At 37.9% G+C, this 22,538-nt stretch overlaps 2 protein-coding genes across 2 annotated transcripts in view; both read right to left on the minus strand.

Annotated features, from left to right (window-relative positions):
• Positions 1-1,657: 1,657 nt before the first annotated feature.
• On the minus strand, positions 1,658-6,249 carry LOC307160636 (protein phosphatase 1 regulatory subunit 15B). Its single transcript, XM_079874828.1, has 3 exons — positions 5,856-6,249; positions 3,396-4,471; positions 1,658-3,140 (listed from the first exon to the last, which is right to left on the minus strand). Exons 1-3 carry the CDS (start codon positions 5,986-5,988, stop codon positions 2,928-2,930), a joined length of 1,422 nt encoding a protein of 473 aa, XP_079730954.1. The 5' UTR covers positions 5,989-6,249; the 3' UTR covers positions 1,658-2,927.
• Positions 6,250-9,068: 2,819 nt separating this feature from the next.
• pik3c2a (phosphatidylinositol-4-phosphate 3-kinase, catalytic subunit type 2 alpha) overlaps positions 9,069-22,538 on the minus strand; it is a 36,261-nt gene continuing 22,791 nt past the window's right edge. Inside the window, exons 16-33 of the mRNA XM_079875012.1 lie at positions 21,648-21,836; positions 21,308-21,401; positions 20,016-20,110; positions 18,385-18,565; positions 16,381-16,485; positions 15,863-15,955; positions 15,379-15,508; positions 13,882-14,018; positions 13,606-13,775; positions 13,361-13,517; positions 13,038-13,147; positions 12,009-12,216; positions 11,744-11,868; positions 11,550-11,667; positions 11,012-11,093; positions 9,573-9,682; positions 9,361-9,486; positions 9,069-9,271 (exon numbers count right to left, since the gene is read on the minus strand). Coding sequence (XP_079731138.1) covers positions 9,089-9,271; positions 9,361-9,486; positions 9,573-9,682; positions 11,012-11,093; positions 11,550-11,667; positions 11,744-11,868; positions 12,009-12,216; positions 13,038-13,147; positions 13,361-13,517; positions 13,606-13,775; positions 13,882-14,018; positions 15,379-15,508; positions 15,863-15,955; positions 16,381-16,485; positions 18,385-18,565; positions 20,016-20,110; positions 21,308-21,401; positions 21,648-21,836 — 2,413 coding nt within the window. The 3' untranslated portion in view covers positions 9,069-9,088. The remainder of the gene's footprint in view (positions 9,272-9,360; positions 9,487-9,572; positions 9,683-11,011; positions 11,094-11,549; positions 11,668-11,743; positions 11,869-12,008; positions 12,217-13,037; positions 13,148-13,360; positions 13,518-13,605; positions 13,776-13,881; positions 14,019-15,378; positions 15,509-15,862; positions 15,956-16,380; positions 16,486-18,384; positions 18,566-20,015; positions 20,111-21,307; positions 21,402-21,647; positions 21,837-22,538) is intronic.

Genomic DNA, 22,538 nt, shown 5'->3' on the forward strand with positions numbered 1-22,538 from the left:
AGCAATGTTATCATCTTTGACATTCACACCCATCAGTGTCTCTGGGCCATACGTCTGTACGGGCCATTAGGTTCACACCTTTACAGACACAGATTTACAGACACAGAGTTGATTGCATCTCAGGTACAGTCACAATGTAAATGCATCCGACTAAAGATGACTGAAAATACACATCATCTTTCAAACCCTAAACCTACCCATCACAGAAGAAAACCTACATTTTTACATTAAAAAAAGAAAACATCACTTTGTATGACTTATAAGCCATTTTCCTCATGGGGTCCAAAAATGTCCCCACAAGGACAAGGGTTTTGGATATTGCCATTTTTGTGGGGACATTTTGTCCCCATGGGTTTACGAGGAAATGACAGGACACCACACACACACACACACACACACACACTAAATATCTCCAAAAAGATTTAATGTATGCAGGCCTCTCACTCACATTCACAAAATGGCTCTGTATCTGCTGTAACTCATTTGAATATTCAAATATTTTTACATATCAGACAGGGAAGCATGAGCATTTGTAATGATTCATGTTTTTAACCACTGGCCATGCACATTATTGACACTCTATACCAATTCAACATGACTATACCATGATCCAGCTCGAGTTTCTCCCTGTAACACGCGATGTGTCCGAGTACCTGTGCTGCCTTTGTGTGTGTGTGTCTCACACACTGTTGCTGCTGATTGCTCTATTGCATCAGACAGTCAGCGCTTTGTAATTGTGACTCCAGAGATCCCCCTTCTCAAGCTCTGGACTCTCCAGGATGAGTAATAGAGGCTGGCCGCCCTCCCACAACACACCAAGCCCTGCTGCAATCATATGCAATCCTCTCACTGCCAAATACTGCTGTGATTGGTTGCTTAGAGACCAGGGTCACCTGGGTGAAGACACCTTAGGAGAGGAGCACACAGCTAACAAAACTGCATGCTATCAGATCTGTTGCTTTCTAAACTGACAGTTTCAACAAGCTAAGAGGAAAGTACAAGTGAGATTTCATGTTACTAGTGTTCAACACGTTTTATAATAGCATATGTCCACCTTTATGTGATCAATACAAATGTTTGAAATGCCTTCCGATGAACTCGAGGACAAAGCATCATTAAATTAGCCCCGCCGTCTGTTGTCGCAGCGTGTAAGATTGCGTAAACGATTGCTTGTCTTTGCACCATGGAAGTTTGTGTTTTGGCCGCTGTGTCGAGGGGAGATGCTAATTGATTTCTCGTCAAGGGAGAGAGTTTCATCACGCTTTGTTTTTAACCCTCTCTTACACACTGCGCTCTCACAGGAGTTCTCCACCTCTGCAGTGTCAGTCTGAGACACGGCCAACTACTGAGATCAACCAAAACAAACGAGCCGAGACGGCGATCAATGAAACACTAGTGCATTTAGTCCCGGTTTCTCAGACTAAGATTGAGCTGTTTTCACTGAGATTAACTTGTATTGGCCTATCTTAAAATACATCAGTACCATTTTTTTCTCAAAATGCACACAAGTAATGTGTTTTTTTTCTGAGGCACGTTTATAAAAGCTACTTTAATGTCCTAATTGAACTAAGGCTTACTCCTGGCTTAATCTAAGCCCTGTCTGTGGAACCGGGCCTTGAAGTGTGACAATGTAGAAAATACAAAATAAACAGTTTCTGTAAAGCTAGAGTTACTGCCATTTTATTCATTCTCAAGTACAAATCGCAATGATCAGTGAAGTCAAGTTTAGCAAATATCTGATATCTGATCTTTTTTTGCCTATGAACAGAGGGTGTAGGATGACATTTTCAACAAGTGCACCATTGCCCTAAAGTTTACTACGATCACCAAGGCTGCATTTATTTAAACAAAAATACAGTACATTTTTTAAAATTGTGGAATATTATTACAATTTAAAATTACAGTTTTTTATTTGAATGTATTTTAAAATGTAATTTATTCCTAATTAATTTTTAGCATCATGACTCCAGGCTTCAGTGTCACATGATCCTTCAGAAATCATTCTAATATGCTGATTTGCTGCTTTGATTGTTATGGTCAAGGATGAAACAAGTTGTTCTGCTTAATATTTTTGTAGAAATGTGATACGTTTGAAGAAATTAATATGAAATAGAAATATTTAACATTACAAATGTATTTGTTGTCATTTTTAATTAATTGAATGCATCCTTGCTGAATAAAAGTATTAATTTCTTTATAAAAAAAACCCAAACTACTCAATGGTGGTGTATTTGTATATATATAGAAACAATTATTATATTGTAACTTGGCCTTGTTACCTTTTTTCTTGCATTTTCTCCAATTTTATAAAAAATTAAAAAACAAACTTTAGCAGCCTATTCTCACAGCATTTCAATCCACTGAAATAAACAAGGGATAGTTCACTCAAAAATTAAAATTGTCATAATTTACTGACTCTCCCTCATTGTGTTCCAAACCTGTATGACCTTCATTCTTCTGTGAAACACAAGATATTTGAAAGAATTTTTTGTCCATACAATGAAAGAACCCCAAACCAACTCTTGACCCCGTTGACTTTCATTGAAAGTGCAATTAAATATATATATATATCCCATTTTGTGAAAGTCATACAGGTTTGGAACCACATGAGGGCGAGTAAATGACAGAATTTCCATTTTTGGGTGAACTAGGCCTATCCCTTTAAATAAAATAACACTAGTCTACTACTCCAACATATCCACAGTTTGTGTTAAAATAAATATGTGCGATCAGTCACACTGAAAAGTCTGTAAGGCCTAGCAAAAAATTATTAACATTTAGTAGCAGTCAAGGTACATTGTGTGCTGGGACACAGCAGTGAGGTATAATTGTCAATTTAAGTCAATATAACAGTCTAAAGGCTGGCCTTGGAACTATAAGATCAATAATTACAATCAGAAGCAACTTTTTTGCAGATCAAGGGCCGGTTATTTCTTCTGTACGCCGTCCTTACAGGCCCACAGCTTTTCCCTGTGTGACAAACTAAAACAGTAGCCAATAGCCTTCTCAGTTTCACGGATTCTCTTTCGGAAACGGTCTCTGTCCCGCGCGAGCTCCTCCCACGGTCCCTTACGTGAAGCTTGAAGAGCAAAGGACCAAGTGTGCATCTTGTGAACTTGTACGACGGGAGAAAATTTCACCTGGAAAACATTAGCAACGTGCTGTTATCAAGCAATGATTTACAACTGACATGTTTTCTAAAGGTGCGGTCACATTAGCAGATTTTCGGAGAAATTTCATAGCCATAAAGTCAATAGTGTGACACACAGTTTCAAAAACCAAGCAGCTTTCTGTTGGAATTTGCGCTATCAACAGGAACCTGTTGCGAAATATGCATGGGGAAATATTTCGCCGAACAACGGTAAATGTGACCACACCTTGAGACTGATGATTACCTTCTTAAAAGTAGCACATTTCCTCTGGTTGCCCTGAACCGCTGTCAGACCAACATATCTTCTCCATGGCACCACTGATAATGTCTCAAAGGGTAATTTGTGGCAGCAATGGCGAGGAACTTTGCTTGGCGTTGAAGGCAGCTTTGAGAGTCTGGCTTTACTTTGCGTGCTCTGGCTGGGTGAATGGTGTTTGGGAGGGATTGGTGTTGCTGGTGAGCTTTGAAGCGGCGCTCTGAAATTCAACGGGTGATATGGGTCATCATTCTGAGAGAGGGATCTCCATAAGGCCTCTTCTTCTTCATCTTCAGAACCTGGTTTGGAAGATTCTGAGCCTGTAGATGCTGTGGATTGTGACGTGGGACTTTCAGGCTTTGAAACTTCCCGCGTTTCGCTTTTTTCAGCGGCCGCACTGGACAAGCACGCCGTGAAGTGCAGCGGGTGATATGGATCCGTGGAGCTGGTCAGAAGGTCCCAGAGTTTGTCGCTCTCCTCTCGTTCTCCTTCGAAACAAGAGCTGTCTGTGCTGCCCCAGCTGAACTCGCTGTCCGAGAGATGAGCGACTGGCTGCACTTGACATGGAGTTTGAACATCGTCTGTAGATGAACCAGATGTGTCAGGATCACCGATGGGCTTTTGATGCTTTACAAAGTCCTTTGCTGAAAACCCTGACACGGTAAAAGTGCAGGTGCTCTCTGCGCACTTCCTCTCGGAACCTCCTAAAACGGTCCAGTCATATCCGTGCTTCCACACGGAGTGATCTCCGAGATAGAGATCTTCGGTGTCATTGAGACACTCTGTTGCGTGGGACACGAGGTCGTCCACCAAAGAGCAACAGAGTTCATCGCTGACCAGACTGGACAGGACAGCTCTGGAGTGGGAGCTCACGTCGAACGGGTCTCTGCCGAATTTTGAAAGCGGACTGGGACCCCCGACCACCATGTTTTTGTTGTTTTCAAACAAGGATGAGAGCAGGAAACTGTCAGAAGGGTCTCCTGAGCCACTTGTCATGTGCTGAATGTGTTGCCCTGTCTCATCTGTGATTCTCAGATGGACTTCAAACCTGAACATCTGGAAAACTGGGAACCAAACAAAAGGAAGTTACTGGACTTACTTCAGGCCATAACCATAAACAAGGGCCATTCTCATTTCAATACATTTATATAGATAAATGAAATATATATGCAGTATATAAACAGTATATATATAAATATATATATATATATATATATAAACAGTATATATATACATATATACATACATATATGTATATGTGTATGTATGTATGCATGTATGTATATATATATATATATATATATATATATATATATATATATATATACATAAATACATACATACATATACACACACATATATATATATATATATATATATTTGTGTGAGTGTGTGTGATAGTACTAATAAGTGTTTTAAAATACAAATACTATTCATACTAATCATAATATATAAGTAAATAATTATATATATATATATATATATATATGTGTGTGTGTGTGTGTGAGATAGTACTAATAAGCGTTTTTAAAAAATATTAAAATGTAAAAATACTATATATAAATAATGACATTAAATACATATACTACAGTATAACTCTATTACCCAGTTAAAAGGAAATAAATACAAATAAAATTATAATAAAAAAATCTGCTATTTCACTTTTGCTCTAGAAAAAGTGTATCAATTGGTTTTGCTAATGTTATTTGGTAACACTTTACAATAAGGTTTAATTTACTAACATTAGTAAACATGAACTTAAAATGATGAACAGTACTCCTACAGCATTTATTAATCTTAGTTAATCTCAACATTTATTAAAAAATGTTTATGATCAAAAGATGTGTGTTAACACTATAAATGCACTGTGAACTAGGCTTTCATGAGGTTAATAAATGCTGTAAGAATATATTGCTCATTGTTAGTTAATGCAATAACTAATGTTAACCAATTAAGACCTTAATATGCGTTTCTTTATAATACACTGCTGGTCATTTTCATCAACTAGTTGCTTATCAGCATGCATATTACAAGGATATTGGCTGTTTATTAGTACTTATAAAGCACATATTATATTAATGCCTTATTCTGCGTGACCATATTCTACATCCCTACCCAAAAACTAAAACTTAACAATTACCTTACTAACTATTAATAAGCAGTAATTATGAGAGTTATGAGGCAAAAGTCGTAGTTAATAGTAAGTAAATAGTGAGAATTGGACCCTAATCTAAAGCGTGAAAATGTACATAATATGCAAATAAATAGATCAACCCAGTTTGCACTTTCACAGAAACCGAGTACATCACGCTGATACAGATATACGTTCTTCTTCTTCTTATTAATAAAAACTAGTTAGTAAATCTGATAATGTAAACCTGCGATGGCCAAGCATATGGATAGCATAAAATACATTACAATGCAAATATGTAAATATATATAAATTACCCGTCATAAAGGTGCAGCAGATGACCTGGAGCAGCAGTCGCAGTTGTTCCCACACCACGGTCAGGATCTGTTTGGTCCAGGGCAGAAGCATCATGCCGCTGTCCCCGAAGCGGCGCAGCGCGGTCCTCTCCATCCTCACTCTTTACCCGCTCAGTGTCACGTATTCTGATACTCGTCCCTCGGTGTGTTTTCGCTGTTGTCATTTATCGGCTGATTTTTGAAGCTTGCTACCGACATCTTCCCAAATCCGTGAGCGTTAACTCCGAGCGAAAGCTGCTGAGTTCCACATGATCACCAAGTCCCGTTTACACACCTCCAAATGAACGCGTGACGGTGTAACTACTAAAGCTGAAACTTATGAACGCGCTCCACTATAAACAAATATCTATAGCCTGCAACCTTGCGACCTTTGATTTGTCCGCTTATGTGTCACTCACATTAACACCGCCCCCTTTTTACAACAAACCACGCCCACTTGATGGCGTAGCCGAGTGACGCATGATGTTTGTTGTTGTCCCATGCGAAATTATCACGAAGCCACAGGTTTTTACATCACGCCATTGCATTAAGCTTACTATATACTCGTGGCAATATACTAAAGACACATTATTATTTATTTAATTATTTTTTTAAATGATTAAATAAGGTTTTGTACTCGCTACGTCCAGACTCTGTATGGACGAAGCTTGGCATTTTTGTATTGTGGAAATGCGAATAAGAATTCTGCATTCGATAAATGAACTTGCATCAGATCATGACTAAACTAAAGCCTCGCTAATTATTATTGCTGAGGCAAATTTCCAACCTTGTTGCTCTGCTTCTTGCATCATACACAACCCTGTTGTTTTTGAACAATGCTCTACTGCTAGAAAAAAAAACACTGGAGAAAACTACAAGAGAGACATAATGTCATGCATATTAATTTAATCTGTAACAGACCTATCAATACCAATAACTGGCCTCAAGAAGAAAGTGCAACCCATTACATTAAATAAAAACTGTTGCACAATGCTAAACGTTTGTCATTTAAAATGTATCGATTTTCCTGTGCATTACTGTCTCAAATACCCAATACAATTCTAAACTACTAATACTAATAGAGTTGTAGGATTAGCAACCCACAAAGTGTCCAAAAATCATGTGAAAGAAGCAGATGGAATTCATTAGCATGTTTTTCCCTTCTTAAAAAAACGAAATGTACAGCCACCACAGCCCTGTGTGAACTGTCAAGGAGCAAAACCCAGTGTCAGTTCATGCATACTTCTTCATTAAGCCCTCACCCTGGTTTCTGTTCCTCTCCAGATGCTTTCTCACAGCAACAGCCCATTTAATGAGGCGGCACATAATAAATGCTGGCAGGGCTTTAGACATTTAGAATATTATAGCCAATGACGAAGTGCACCTGTGCCACACCGTAAAAGTCCCTAAAGATCACACCTACACCTCAGCAGAAATCATTAGTGTGTGTGAGGGTCAAAGCTTTAAAGGGACAGTTCACCTTGTCATCGTTTACTCATGCTCAGTGTTGTTTTAAACCTGTGTATGACGGTCTTCTTTGGAAGACAAAAGAAGAAACCGTTTTGGTGACCATGAAGTCCATTGTATGGACAAAAACACTGAGACATATCAAAATATCTTCTTTTTTGTTCCAGAGAAGAAAGTCTTACAGGTTTAGAACAACATGAGCGTAAGTAAATGACAGAACTTTCATTTTTGGGGGGGGGGGGGGGGGGGGGGGGGTGAACTATCCCTTTAAGATGTGATCTTCAATGGCAGCTTGAGCCACAAATCTCCAGTGTTGTAATTTTTTAACTAAAATTAAAACTATTAAAAATCATTTTAATTGTAATTTGAAATAAAGCTGAAATTATTTTGGCAAAAAAAAAATAAAAAAAAATAAAATAAGCTGAAGTACTAAAACTAAATTTTTAAAAAATAAAGCTAAATATAAATAATAATAAAAAACTAACAAAAATTACAAAAGCATACAAAATCCTACAATGGACGTCAATGATCACCAAAATGGTGTCTTCGAAATATCTTCATTTGTCTATAATATAATAATATATAATGCACAGTATAATCACATTGCAAATTGTTTCAACTAAATATGAAAATATAAATGTGCAAAAGGAAAACTGGATACAACTGTACAAGTTTTTATAAAAAGGCAATAACATGAAATTCCTTCATGACAATGAATATTCATAAGAGATTATATTATATAATACAAATGATATAATATTAAACAGTTTTGTGTTTCTTGACTGCCCCCTACTGGCTATGTATATTTGAATCCATTAAAGAAACTTCAGGACAAATAAATCACAAAGAGAGGTGTTCAAAAACATTTAATTTTTCTTAAGAGAGAGAGATAGAATTACAGCAAACATTGATTCGGTCAGGTTAAAGATAACCAATAAATAACTGGCCATGTTAATATCCATTCGAAATGTATTTTTAAACAGTCATAAACAGCGAATCAAGTCACTATTTGCAATCTTGAACATCGATGTACATCATTTTAAAAATGCCTGCTGGTAAACTCATAGATTATGATTCAGATGAGCTCTAGCAGTAGCTTTGAGCCACAGGTGCCGTTCCCTTTTCAAAGAGGGTTCACTATACAAATTCACTGTTGCATCATCTTACAAAACAGGGCTTTTTTTTAACCACAAAAGTAGTGAGAAAAGCAAAACTGAAAGGAGAGCATGTGAAGGCACCCTGTTATTGTTCCCTAAAGGGAAGTGGTCTCGAGTTTGTTCAGTTCATTTGGCACGTTATCAAAAGCACAGTGAACTCTGCTGAGCTTGTTTTGACAGCTCAAAACCTTACAGACTTTTAAATGTTCCTTATTTGTATATGTAGAAAAGGAAAGTGTAAAAATAAGCAGTTTTAAAAATACAAGTGCCAATCTCTCTATATATATTTCATAATAATAATAATAATAATAATAGAATTAATAATATAAACTCTTCTTTAAGTGAGCCGTTTGGTCCTCTTAAGTTCCAAATGTACAGAACACGTATTAAACAAGGACTCAACCTTGATTAGTGTCAGAGAGAGAGAGAGAGAGAGAGAGAGAGAGAGAGAGAGAGAGAGAGAGAGAGAGAGAGAGAGAGAGAGAGAGAGAGAGAGAGAGATATGCTGGGGGAATGCGAGATGTCCTGTAAGGGCAATTGCTTCAGTCACATCACCTTTTGTGGACGACTGGTGGGGAGGGATGGTTGTATCTAGAAGTAGGGCACCATGGTGAGCTTGTACCACTTGACGGTCTCTCTGCTCAGGTCAAAGTCCTTAAGGCTGAGGGTTATGCCACCCAAATAGCAGTTCTCTCGCAGAGACTCTGCACTGAGCACGCTCAGTTGAAGTTCCCTTTGCTTCAGGGTTTCCTTACTGTAGCCGCTGTACACCAGCTACAATTAAAGAGAGAAGGAAGTAGTTTATCAGCTTTAGAATAGAGCTGAGTTAATCATGCATGATCAGACAGGAAGGCTTAGCTTACCATTTCATTAAACGTCGGGTTCCTAGTCTTCCTCGCGATCTTTGTTTTGCGTTTGGAGGTTTTGTGGGGGTCTGGGAGAAGGTAGGTTTTCACATATGGGTTTGGGTCTGCTCCGTCATTTGACATCTGTGTTTGGGAGAAGGACAGATGAGATTTCACAATGCACAGGATCCGGGATCAGTTTGAAGACAGACGCTGTCGTCATTTCTTACCAGGTCTTTGATGTGCATGACCATGATGAAGAGCGTACTGTTTCGGTAGGACACTGACAGCTTCACCTCACCCTCCACGCGGCCAGTGGTGGGACTCACTGGAGGCATGTCTGGAAACACAACGTCAAATACATGAAAACTAATTATGTTGTACCAAATACACTCACCTAAAGGATTATTAGGAACACCATACTAATACTGTGTTTGACCCCCTTTCGCCTTCAGAACTGCCTTAATTCTACGTGGCATTGATTCAACAAGGTGCTGAAAGCATTCTTTAGAAATGTTGGCCCATATTGATAGGATAGCATCTTGCAGTTGATGGAGATTTGTGGGATGCACATCCAGGGCACGAAGCTCCCGTTCCACCACATCCCAAAGATGCTCTATTGGGTTGAGATCTGGTGACTGTGGGGGCCATTTTAGTACAGTGAACTCATTGTCATGTTCAAGAAACCAATTTGAAATGATTCGAGCTTTGTGACATGGTGCATTATCCTGCTGGAAGTAGCCATCAGAGGATGGGTACATGGTGGTCATAAAGGGATGGACATGGTCAGAAACAATGCTCAGGTAGGCCGTGGCATTTAAACGATGCCCAATTGGCACTAAGGGGCCTAAAGTGTGCCAAGAAAACATCCCCCACACCATTACACCACCACCACCAGCCTGCACAGTGGTAACAAGGCATGATGGATCCATGTTCTCATTCTGTTTACGCCAAATTCTGACTCTACCATCTGAATGTCTCAACAGAAATCGAGACTCATCAGACCAGGCAACATTTTTCCAGTCTTCAACTGTCCAATTTTGGTGAGCTCGTGCAAATTGTAGCCTCTTTTTCCTATTTGTAGTGGAGATGAGTGGTACCCGGTGGGGTCTTCTGCTGTTGTAGCCCATCCGCCTCAAGGTTGTGCGTGTTGTGGCTTCACAAATGCTTTGCTGCATACCTCGGTTGTAACGAGTGGTTATTTCAGTCAAAGTTGCTCTTCTATCAGCTTGAATCAGTCGGCCCATTCTCCTCTGACCTCTAGCATCAACAAGGCATTTTCGCCCACAGGACTGCCGCATACTGGATGTTTTTCCCTTTTCACACCATTCTTTGTAAACCCTAGAAATGGTTGTGCGTGAAAATCCCAGTAACTGAGCAGATTGTGAAATACTCAGACCGGCCCGTCTGGCACCAACAACCATGCCACGCTCAAAATTGCTTAAATCACCTTTCTTTCCCATTCTGACATTCAGTTTGGAGTTCAAGAGATTGTCTTGACCAGGACCACACCCCTAAATGCATTGAAGCAACTGCCATGTGATTGGTTGATTAGATAATTGCATTAATGAGAAATTGAACAGGTGTTCCTAATAATCCTTTAGGTGAGTGTATATGAAACCAGTGAAAGTAACTTGTACATTCATGTATGACAGTATGACACACATACCTGGAGTTTTTGAGAGTCCGTCAACCCCCTCGATCTTATCATCTCTCGCGATAGGGTGGAAGAAGGTGTAGATAAGATCACACTAAGAAAAAAAAAAGAATATCAACTCAGTCACATTCATTTAAACAACCATTCAAAAGTTTGGTGACAGTATTTTAAGGAATGAAGAAATTATTTTCACATGAAATAATGTTGAAATATGACTGCAATGGGACTTTAAAGAAATATTACTTAGAATTTGATAAAAAGTGACGGTCAAGACCTTTATTTTGTTACTATTAATCAAAGAATCTTGAAAAAAAGTATCACAGTTTTTGCAAAAATATAAAGCAATTTAGAATTTTAATAATATTTCACTATATTACTGTTTTTTGATCAAATAAATGCAGCCTTGATGAGTGGTTTCTCGATTCAGATCATGTTATTGTAGAGCAATGTATATTTTTTGAGTGAAATAATCAGTTGACTACACAGAGATTAAAAAATAAAACCCTAAAATGATATCTGATGATAATATTTTAAAGCAACAACTGTTCACCTGGGTGACCTCTGTTGAACTCCTCATCAGATTGTGCACATAGCTGCTCAATTCCACCTTCCTCTTGGATGCCACATCCTTGATGTGTGTGCGTCCCAGAACCATTTTATTAGGAAATCTTGAAACAGGAAAAAGATTCTTAGGAACAATGAAATGCAGGATTTGACGAACCACGGTACAAGAAATTCACATACCCTGGCAGCTTCCAGAGAGGGAAAAGGATGGTCAACTTGTTGTGCAGTTCCTGGAACTCATCAAATGTGCGGAAGACAAACTGAGGCTCATTCTGACCTTCCCTAAGGATCCGTATGACATACGTCTGAAAGAAAGAGGTGTGAAAAAAAAGGTGTTCTTTAAGATTAAAAAAAATGTGATTTCCTCATTGCTAACATCATACAAAGAGGTAATCAAGGCTAATAAACTGAGAACTGCTTTATAAAATCCTCTAAAATCACTTACATAGTGCTTGTCTGGATTGTATTTCTTGTGAAATGAAAATACGGACGCATCCCGGATCCTGCCGTCCTGCTTTATGGTGTATGTGCGGGGAGCGAACGAGAGGATGGGCTCATCATTGGAGGGAAGGCCAGAGAAACGCAACTGGGCCAGATTATGGATGAAGAAATTAAACTTTGTGGCCACACTGCCCAGACTGGATTCAATCAGCCTGCAAGAAAAAAGGTGGAAGAAAAGAGATTATTTTAAAGTGATCCTATTATGCTTTCTCAGATATTACCTTTCATGTAGCGGTTTGTAAATGTTTAACGTCTGCAAAGTTTTAAAGATTAAAGTCCATGATAAATGAACCGAATCGTCAGTAATTTCAGCATTATTTCCTTTTAGGGTTGAAACAAATTTGCATAATGCCAGCCTATGGTCTTCATTGGCTGCCTGTGAACAACATCTACTTTGACCGGCCCTCAAACACTGTAGTTGTAGCTGAGACTGGAAGAGTTTGGTTTGTGCTGTTGATATGTCGTGAAGACACATTTTTGCTGTGAATCCACTTCCAAAGGATGAGGACTTGCACTCAAATTGATACGGTAAAACTTATGCCATCGTTATGGTTCGTATCGCTGTGTATTAAGAGCTGAGGAAGCTTCCGGAGCTGAAATTTAGACATGGTAATGGACAGTTTGTTTCCGTCATGCGCTGTAAGCGGATAGACCAATCACAACAGACTGGGCCATCTGACCAATCAGAGCAGAGTAGTCTCTCAGAAAGGAGGGGTTTAGAGAGACTGAATCCTTTATTGAACTGTTTCAGACACTGTGAGAAAAGAAGTGATACGGCATTGTGTATTATGAGAAAACTCGAGTGTTTTTTGACCTTGGATGCATGTAAACCTATTGAAGGAGACTCCATAAAGTAACATGATAAGAGCACTTTAAAAGAAAATAATTTATTTAGAGAGCAAAAGAATAATATAGTTGATAGTTCATAATATTATTATTATTATCAATAATAATAATCTAGTTGTAAATCTACCTTGTGAAGAAAATGGTAGCCTCTGCATCTGTAGTCTGGGGTTGAAGAGCATCACACACGTATTTGAGGTCTTGGACTCCAGTCAGCTCTGGTAAACCAGACTGTGTCATCTGTGTAAAACACACAAATACAAAACTGATCAATAAACATGTAAACGGTAAAGCAAGAAAAGAAAACTATGCAAACAGCAACAGGGTTGTGCAATGACTTAAGGTATCATTATTATCAAAAACATTTACACAACTAGCCCTTCATGTTGACACAAGACCCTACGGATGACACACAGATGACTGTTTTGTTTGCAGTGCAGTGCTGTGCATTACCAGAGACAGCAGGTTGAGAAAGAGGTTGGAGTGTTTGCGTATCAAGTTGTAGGCTTGTGAGCAAAGGTCAACAAAAAGCTGGAAGCGACTAGTGGGTCTCTCGCCTCCATTGATGACGTAAGCCATATCAGAGGTTAAGACAAACGGTGCACGGTCCCTGCAGAGCGGAAAGCATCATGATCGGATTAATAAAACTAAACACACTACAAGACTGCACAGTTAGTTGTATTTAACACCTCATTCACCTTTTAAAACTCCCAATCATTTGTGCGTGACCCAGGAACTTCCCGAAGTCTATGTGGAACATGTGGCCGGTGGAGCGCAACATGATGTTGTCGTTGTGACGGTCACAAATGCCTAGGATGTAAGTGGCCACACAGCATCCTGCGCAGGTGTAGATGAAATTCTCTGAGGCCTGATAAGAGACGGTTTGGATCAAGTTCAGAAACTATTCTACACACACGTAATTGGTTCGACTAAAGCTGCCATGGATTGTAATAAGTATGGACATTTAAATGTACCTTTTCATACTCATCCTCAGCAGGGTTATACTTGCGAAGCCACTCGGCAAGAGGTTTGTCCTTGAAGGAGCCTGTCACTCCGTACTCCACCTGAATCTTCCTCAGCGTTTCAGAAGACGGTACCAACTCCACCATTCCTGTGAAAGCAAAAACAAATGTGAAGATCAAATATAAGCTGAAGTTATGTACACACACAGTGACAGTAAAATACTGTAATATCATGTTTTTATTGCACCAAATTGTCATAAACTGTTTTTTCATGCCCATTTTCCACACTCTCTCTGATCCGTAGAACTAAATAGGCAATTTTTGCTGTACCTACAGGGAACTTATACACTAGGTATTTATTCAAATTCAAAAATTTGGGCTCAGTATGATTTAATTTATCTTTCCTGTAGCTCAAACAGTAGAGCGCTGACGCTTGCAACGCCAAGGTCATGGGTTTGATTCCCAAGGAAAGCAAGAACTGATAAGAATGTAAATGTGTACCTTGAAATGCAATGTAAGTCGCTTTGGATAAAAGCATCTGCCAAATGCATAAATATAAATACTTGGTAAATGTGATAATAAATACATTGATAATGTTGCAAAAGATATGTGTTTAAATAATGCAGTTCTTTTAAACTTTCCATCATTAAAGAATCCTAAAAAATGTATAACAGTCTCCACAAAAATATAAGCAGCACAACTGTTTTTAACATTTATAATACAAATAAATTAGGGCTGTCAAACGATTAATCGCGATTAATCGCATCCAAAATAAAAGTTTGTGTTTACATAATATATGTGTGTGTATGGAGTATAATTATTTTCTATATATAAATACACACACATGCATATATATTTAAGAAAAATGTGTTATTTATATATAAAATATTTATATATAATATAAATTATATATAATATAAATATATATATACACAGTATATACATGCAAATATTTTTTAAATATATACATGCATGTGTGTGTATTTATATATAGAAAATAATTATACACCGTACACACACATATATTATGTAAAAACAAACTTTTATTTTGGATGCGATTAATCGCGATTAATCGTTTGACAGCCCTAAAATAAATGTTTCTTGAGCAGCAAATGAATGATTTCTGAAAGATCATGTGACACTGAAAACTGTAATGCTGAAAATTCAGCTTCAAACATCGACATCAACATTACATTTCAAAATATATTAAAATAGAAAACATCTGTTTTAAATTGTAATCATTTTTCAAAGTATTACCGCATTACTGTATTATTAATCAAACAAATGCAACTTTGGTGAAAATAAGAGACTTCTTTAAAAAACATTACCGACCCCAAACTTTAGAATGCTAAATCATTCAACAAAAAGTATTTTATATATATATATATATATATATATATATATATATATATATATATATATATATATATATATATATATATATATATATATATATATATATACCTATATATATATACCTATATATATATACCTATATATGGAACCTACCTTTATCTTTACCAGTTGAGATGCATTTGAAGTTGACAATGCGCAGGTCCAGTCCCTCCTGAAGCCAGATCCGATCCATGATCCGAATCATCTGCAGTGCCAACATGTCCTGCCTCAGGTCTTCTCCAACCTAAATTGCAGTTAAGACCAATAAGCTGTTTGGACATAACTCAAAAAAAAAAAAAGGTTAAGCACTTTGTGCTTTAAATGTACAGTAGGTACAATATTTTTGTTATTCTACTGATTCGACCACTAGAGGGCATATTCATGACTGAGAAAAGGGTTTCAATACTGTTTTTTGTGTGCGGCCCATTTTTAACGACAAAACCAATTTCCATCAATCATACATGTTTAAGTTTTGAGTTCAATAGATGATATTACCATTGCAATTAATATAAAAATAAACCGACTGCTCTGTAACTATTGTCAAACTAATTTAATGTAAAACTATAACAAACCTTCTCTACCATACACACACACACACCTTAAACATGACGTTAATCTCGTCTCCCAGCGGGTCTGCGTTAACCAGTGCAATCTTCAGAGGTACAGCGTTGGAATTGAAGAAGGAGCAGGACTAGATTTAAGGGAAGGAAACAAAGCAGCTCCATGTTACAAAAGCACAACATCAGCCTCAGGGTTTTAGTTAGATTTACTGCTTCAACATGGCAACAAAGAGGGTCTGCATTGAAAAGGGGGTAGGAGAAAAGATGGAGTTCAGTGACACTGTTTAGGCTTTGCTGACTGTGAAAATCTCTAGATCTGAAACAGGAAGAGAGGGGGAGCGAGCAAGGATGATAAGGAAGTGAATCACATGTGAACGCTTCCCAGCAAAGCGGAACAAAACCAGGCATGACTCAAGAACTGAAGAAATCTGTTCCTTGGATGTGCAGTTCTTGAGGCCTTTATAAAACTGCCTGAGCTGATAAACATAATCAGATAATCCGAATGAGACTGTAGGTTCGACAGGATCTATCTTGTTGTCATGATTTAAGCGCTCACCTTGATATTCAGCTCTTTTGACACCAGACTGGGACTAATAGGGAGTCGACAACTGTTCTTTTGGAAGAAAGACTGTACCCTCTCGAGACCCTCCAGGAGCACCACCTACGAAGAACATTGAAAAATTTAGTAGTGTAAGACTGGATGTGAATTCTTCTGACTATTCTTCTGTTTAACATAACTGATATGTGAGTTGATGAATGTTTATATGTAAATAAAAGCCTAAATTAAATCTGTTCCTCATATAAAGTGATCAAGTCTCTTCAGAAATTTTCGACTAAACTTCGTTTCCGAAGATGAACGAAAGTCTTACGGGTTTGGAACGACATGAGGGCGAGTAATTAATGAAAGAATTTTTATGTTTATGTGAACTATCCCCTTTAGGCATCCAAAAACTCTTTCTATCTTTATTTAAAATCTACAAGTTGGAAAGTTTGAGTTAGAGAGTGCTTTATAAACACAATAAGGCTATAAAACTAGTGAGTGGACGAGTTTTCCAGTTCGACATGATGTCCCAAACAAACACTTTTCTGGGTTTTAAGACTGATTCCTTTAGCAATAATAACATTAAATGTGTTTATGATAAAAGTCTTGTAATAAAGAGCCTTATTACAAGCTTTCCATCTGTATGTAAATCACTTGTTCACATGGGAGATATAAGATGAGGCACTATAGGACCAAAAGTATGTGGACACCCCCTTCTAATTAACGGTTTGGCAAGGCCCTTTAATTCCAGCGAAGACTAATCTTAATGCTGCAGCACACAATGACACTCTTGAGAATTGTGCATTTCCCATTTTGTGGCAATGCTTTGGCAGGACCCTTTTCCGTTCCAACATGGCAATCCTCCAGAGCAAAGCAAGAAATAATTTAGTCATTGATTAAAACTTGACTGGCCAGTGCAAAACACAGATTTGGAATGAATTTGAACACGAATGTGAGCCAGACATAGCAGTACCTGATCTCACTGATGCCCTTGTGTCTGAATGGTGTCAATGTTTTAAATGAAATGCTCAACGCGCACATATAGGTGTGGTGGTGTGGTGTTTGGGTTATATTTTTTCCATATAGTATATCAGTATAAGACAATATCAGATGATATATTGGCTGGATGAGCGGGAGGGATCAAGGGTTCATCCAAATCCGATCCAATATTCTGACAAAAGCCATTTTACTTTTCCGATCCAATATTCTGACAAAAGCCATTTTACTTTTGAGAAAAATACTTTTTTTCTTTTTGTTTTGCTAGGACTGAAAGCCAAAGAAGAAGAAAAAAAAGATTCCTGGTATAGTTATGTAGCCCATTATTCCATAATTTTATGTTTATTCAGTTCATGTTTTGAAGAGTGTTATTAAATTAGATTTTGGAACTAGTTGTTGAACAATTTAGAAACTTCTGCACTTGATTTCCAGAAGTCTTTGGTTTGAACTCATAGATTCTTATGGGTTATAAGAAAATAAATCTGCAACTAAAATAAATGAGCACAAGATTTTGCTCGCACAGACGTACACTACTGTTCAAAAATCTGAAAATACTTTTACTCAGCAAGCGTGCATTAAATTGATCGAAAGTGACAGTACAGTCTTCTGCCTTTTTACAACAAAAAAACAACTTATATTGTTCTTTTCATCGAACAATCCTGAAAAAAATATGTACCACGGTTTACACAAAAATATTAACCAACTATTTCCAGCATTGATAATAATAATAAGAAATGTTTCTTGATATGACATCACAGATATATATTAAATTCTTAAATATATTAAAATAGATCAGCTATTTTAAATTGTAATAATATCCTGTATTCTGATCAAATAAATGCAGCCTTTATGAGCATGAGACTTCTTTCAAAATTATTATAAAATCTGTACGACCCCCAACTTTTGAACAGTGGTGCAGACACATCTATGAGGAATGAACTGCATGTGTAAGAAATCTTATTAATTATAATACAAACTATTTTTGGGATGCATTTTATACAGGTTAAAAACGTGTTCTCTTACCTGTCGGGTGGAGCTGCTCGCCTGTCGCACCTTTTCAGCCAGAGCGCCTAGCAGCTGCACAAGCCTGGTCTGCTTTTCAAGCTCAGTCCTCAGTCCAGATCCACACAGACACAGCAGCACTCCTAGGATACGGTCATAACGCTGACCGAACGCTGGGTCCTGCACGGCATCCCTCAGCAGCCTAAAGCCAAACAGACCCCAGTACAGTAGATGTTATCTGAGCCTCAACTTCACTTACGCTTCACAGTATAAATCTAAATATCAACAAAGGATCATATTCTTAAAGGAGAACTCCGGTCAATTTTAACATTGAGCTAATTTTTTTTGTAAATTTGGAGTGCTGTCAATACAGAGAACAACGACAAAAATCGGTGTTGCCTACACCGTGTTATCGTCTTTTTAAAATTTGCACCCTGTTGACTTCAATGGGACAAGTTTTAAACCTGCTTTTAGCCTCTTAACATCCTTGATGTGTCATTACAAGTGCCCAGCCATGTGAGTGATTCCTTCAGAGTGAACGCGGGTGAATCTGACTGCAGTAGATGTGAAAGATATTAAAAAAAATTTATTAATACATCCTGTTTTCGGTCGAAGTCCACAGTAATCGATTGTCGAGTTCACGCGCGTGATCATAGGTACTAAACCTATGCGCGTGAACTCGACAATCGACTACTATGGACTTTGACCGAAAACAGGATGTAAATACAGGTATGTGCGCTGGCTGAATTAACATCACTTTTATTCAAATCTTTCACATCTACTGCAGTCAGATTCACCGTGTTCACTCTGAAGGAATCACTCACATTGGCTGTGCACTTGTAATGACACATCAAGGATGTTAAGAGGCTAAAAGCAGGTTTAAAACTTGCCCCATTGAAGTCAACAGGGTGCAAATTTTAAAAAGAGGATAACACGGTGTAGGCAACACTGATTTTTGCCGTTGTTCTCTGTATTGACAGCACTCCAAATGTACAAAAAAATGAGCTCAATGTTAAAATTGACCGGAGTTCTCCTTTAAAAGGGTTATTTAATGGGGAATCCAATTTTCTACTCTAAAGATCAGTGTGAGATCATTGATTGTAACATTAAAGGGATGATTCACATGTCCTTCCACACACATGCTCTCATCGCTTTTTTGTCTATCAATGCAACAAAAACGTTCATGTTTCACAAAATATAAAAAGACATTGTAAATGTAATTCAAAGGAACCAAGCAAATTCATTTATTTGATTAAATCCCTATATTAAACAGCTTGATTCGTATGGATTATGTCTACAATATCTTTTTATACTTTTTGATGTGTGAAAGTTTTGGTTTCATGGAATTCCGAGACAGACAAAAATTAGAAAAAAAGAGAATATTAAGAATATAGTGTTCCAAAAGTGTTTTGGGTTTGGGTTTTTGGATGAATTGGGCCATTAAGAAATAATGTACGTTAAAGACCTCCAAACTTTATCCACAAAAATAAGGTAAAGGAACTGAAAAAGTATTTTTGTCCATATAAGGAAGAGTTGCCTCATAAATAATGGAAAATCTCATCAATGGTAGGGAAAGAGTTATTAGTGGTTAATATTTTAATGAGTTTAATGAGCCCTTTAACGTATATGATCCCTTTCATAAAGTATTTTACCAGTATAGATAATGGGCAATGTTGACATTTCCCAGAGCCCGAGACAGCAGAAATTTCACCAAGGCATTGTTGAGGTGACACTCGAACTTCACTGCCTGCAAACACACACAGAAATCAGTCAAACTAAGTTTTACTTATTGATCTACCCTTGTGGAAAAGAAATGTGCTTAACTTTTAAAGTACTTTAAAGTTTTATTTTAAAGTACATTTGAAATCATTCTTTTGTCTTGCCTTATTTTGATGTGATGACTAACATACTAAAGCATATGTAAAGTACTTGATTATAATTTTAACTGTGATGTGTTTGACATATACATTTCAAATGTACTAAATTACAACATATTTTAATAGGGATTACATTAAAGTATATTTTACATGAAAGAATATCAGTATAAGCAAGTAAACAACATTTATATGCGTTTAATATAAATGTAAACTATAATACATTTTCATTCAACTGTAAATAGCATGCAATTAAGGCCCTGTTTACACCTGGTACTAAGATGCGTTTTGGTCAATCAGTTCACATACCCGTTTACACCTGGCATCTCTTTTGTCCACTTTCAACCACTTCTGTCCTGATTTCTTTGAGCGGAGTGTTTATGGGTGGTATGGGCTTTAAGAATAAGCTCGGCTCACACAATTTTTACATATGAACACACTGAAGACACACGGAGAACAACAGCTTTTGTTTCTGCTCTGACAGCCGTAAGACCACACCGAACGCTGTGAGTGTGTGTTAGAAATCAGGAATGGTGAGAGAACATTGTGCTTGGTAAGTTTTTCGTCTTCAAACCAAACTTGGGTCTTCAGCCAACAAAGTTTAAGTCCCGTCTGGCTAGTGCGCTCCCCATAATGTTTATGCATTAGATCAGTAGGTGGAGAGTAGGCGTTTTTTGTGGCTGTTTTTCGAACGCATTCGACCACATGAGTGTTTAAAATACGAAAGCAATTCGGTCGAATACGTTTTCACCTACCTCTAGAAGTGGTCGAAAGTGGACAAGCTCAAAATGTTTTAGACCCCGTTTACACTTGCATTTAGGGTCATCCACTTGTGATCCGATCGACCAAAACGCATCTTAATACCAGGTGTAAAAAGGGCCTAAGTGTTCGGAAACATTACATTCAATTCACACTTAAGTGTATTATTTCCTTAATAACTACTCTCTATAAAAGAATGCTAAAGTGTACATCTTTTACAAGAAAATCAACAGAAAGCATTATGCCAAGCTGTTTATAAAAGAAAAGATACATGCATAAGCGCGCACGCGTGTGTGTGTGTGTGTGCACACCTGCACCAGCTGAGGGAGATAGTCAGCCAGCTCATCATCACTGCTGCTCTCGATCCAGCTCACAGCCACTTTTCTCACCTCTGTGTCAGCAAACCTGAATATAACAAGCACAACATTAACTACATGCTCAGCTCCCTCTCCATAACAGAACAGTAATAAAGCAAGTCATGAGACCAATAAAGTGGTCAAAAACTATCAAACGAACAGCAGAACAACAAAAAAAGATCATACGGCAAAAGTGACACATTAAATGTGTCATATGCTTAAAACGAGCTAGTGCAATAAAAAAAGAGAGGGAAAGTGCACAATAAAATGGAAAGAGAGCGGGACAGACACATACTTTGATTCGAGGAGCTCCAGGGCCGAAACAGGCGACAGAGGGGGCCAGTGGTGCAGAAGTGAGTGGATCTCACCCATACTGCCCCAGTCCCAGCTGGGTGCACTGGCCAAGATTTTGGGCAGGCTGTATTCATAGTCCCGACAATAGTACCTCTGGTCCCAGAGCAGCTGCCTGTCAGCTCGCGACAGCCTGGTGGAAAAGAATGCTGGGTAATCTCAAAGCAGAAAAAGTACTTCCTATGGGCTTCAAACCAAGTCAAGAAGACGAAACCGGTTAATCCACAAACCATAAAGTAAGACTCCTGATTCAGAGATAAGAGGCACAGGAAACAAGTCACACCTCTTAATGTGTCTGCAAATGGGCGGTCAAGCTGGAAGCCCTGCAGTTGTTGGCATTTGGTGGGCATTCAAAGAGCTACACTTACAAACTGGGCATGGAGAGCTGCCCACCGTCTGAGGCTGAGCGCTGTGTGGCTGTCTTAAAGCTGACTGAGCTTTCTGTTCCACATCTGTCACATGCATTTTCAGCGGACCATACTAAACAACTGTCAGCTTTTCAGCTGCAACGTCTCCTCATCAATGGAGCGTTAATCTCAAGTCGCAGACAGTACAAGTCTGCTTTCACAGCAGGGAATTATATTCACTGATTATTTTGCAAGCTTTAAAACCTATTCTCTAAAAAGTGATTCATATGAAAACTAAAGGGTTCTCTATGGCTCCATTCTATGAGACATCAAGCCACACATAATTCAGTAGCGATTTGCACTCAAAAATCAAAACCTTTTGGCTTTTTATTTTAATGTTTCGGCCTTCTTCAATGTGGCACATCAAGCCATACATACACTACCATTTAAATGTTTGTGTTTGGTAAGATCGTTTTGAAATGCTGATC

This window comes from Squalius cephalus (assembly GCF_949319135.1).
Source record: "Squalius cephalus genome assembly, chromosome: 6".
NCBI classification, from domain to species: Eukaryota; Metazoa; Chordata; class Actinopteri; order Cypriniformes; family Leuciscidae; genus Squalius; species Squalius cephalus.

Bases quoted from the DNA above. Each gene is read 5' to 3' on its own strand.
- LOC307160636 (XM_079874828.1), bottom strand. From the start codon at position 5,988: ATGGAGAGGACCGCGCTGCGCCGCTTCGGGGACAGCGGCATGATGCTT. The intron at 4,472-5,855 runs GTAATTTATATA...TTTGGTTCCCAG, and splicing joins CTGCTGCACCTTTATGACGG to TTTTCCAGATGTTCAGGTTT. The intron at 3,141-3,395 runs GTAATCATCAGT...AATGTTTTCCAG, and splicing joins AATGTGCTACTTTTAAGAAG to GTGAAATTTTCTCCCGTCGT.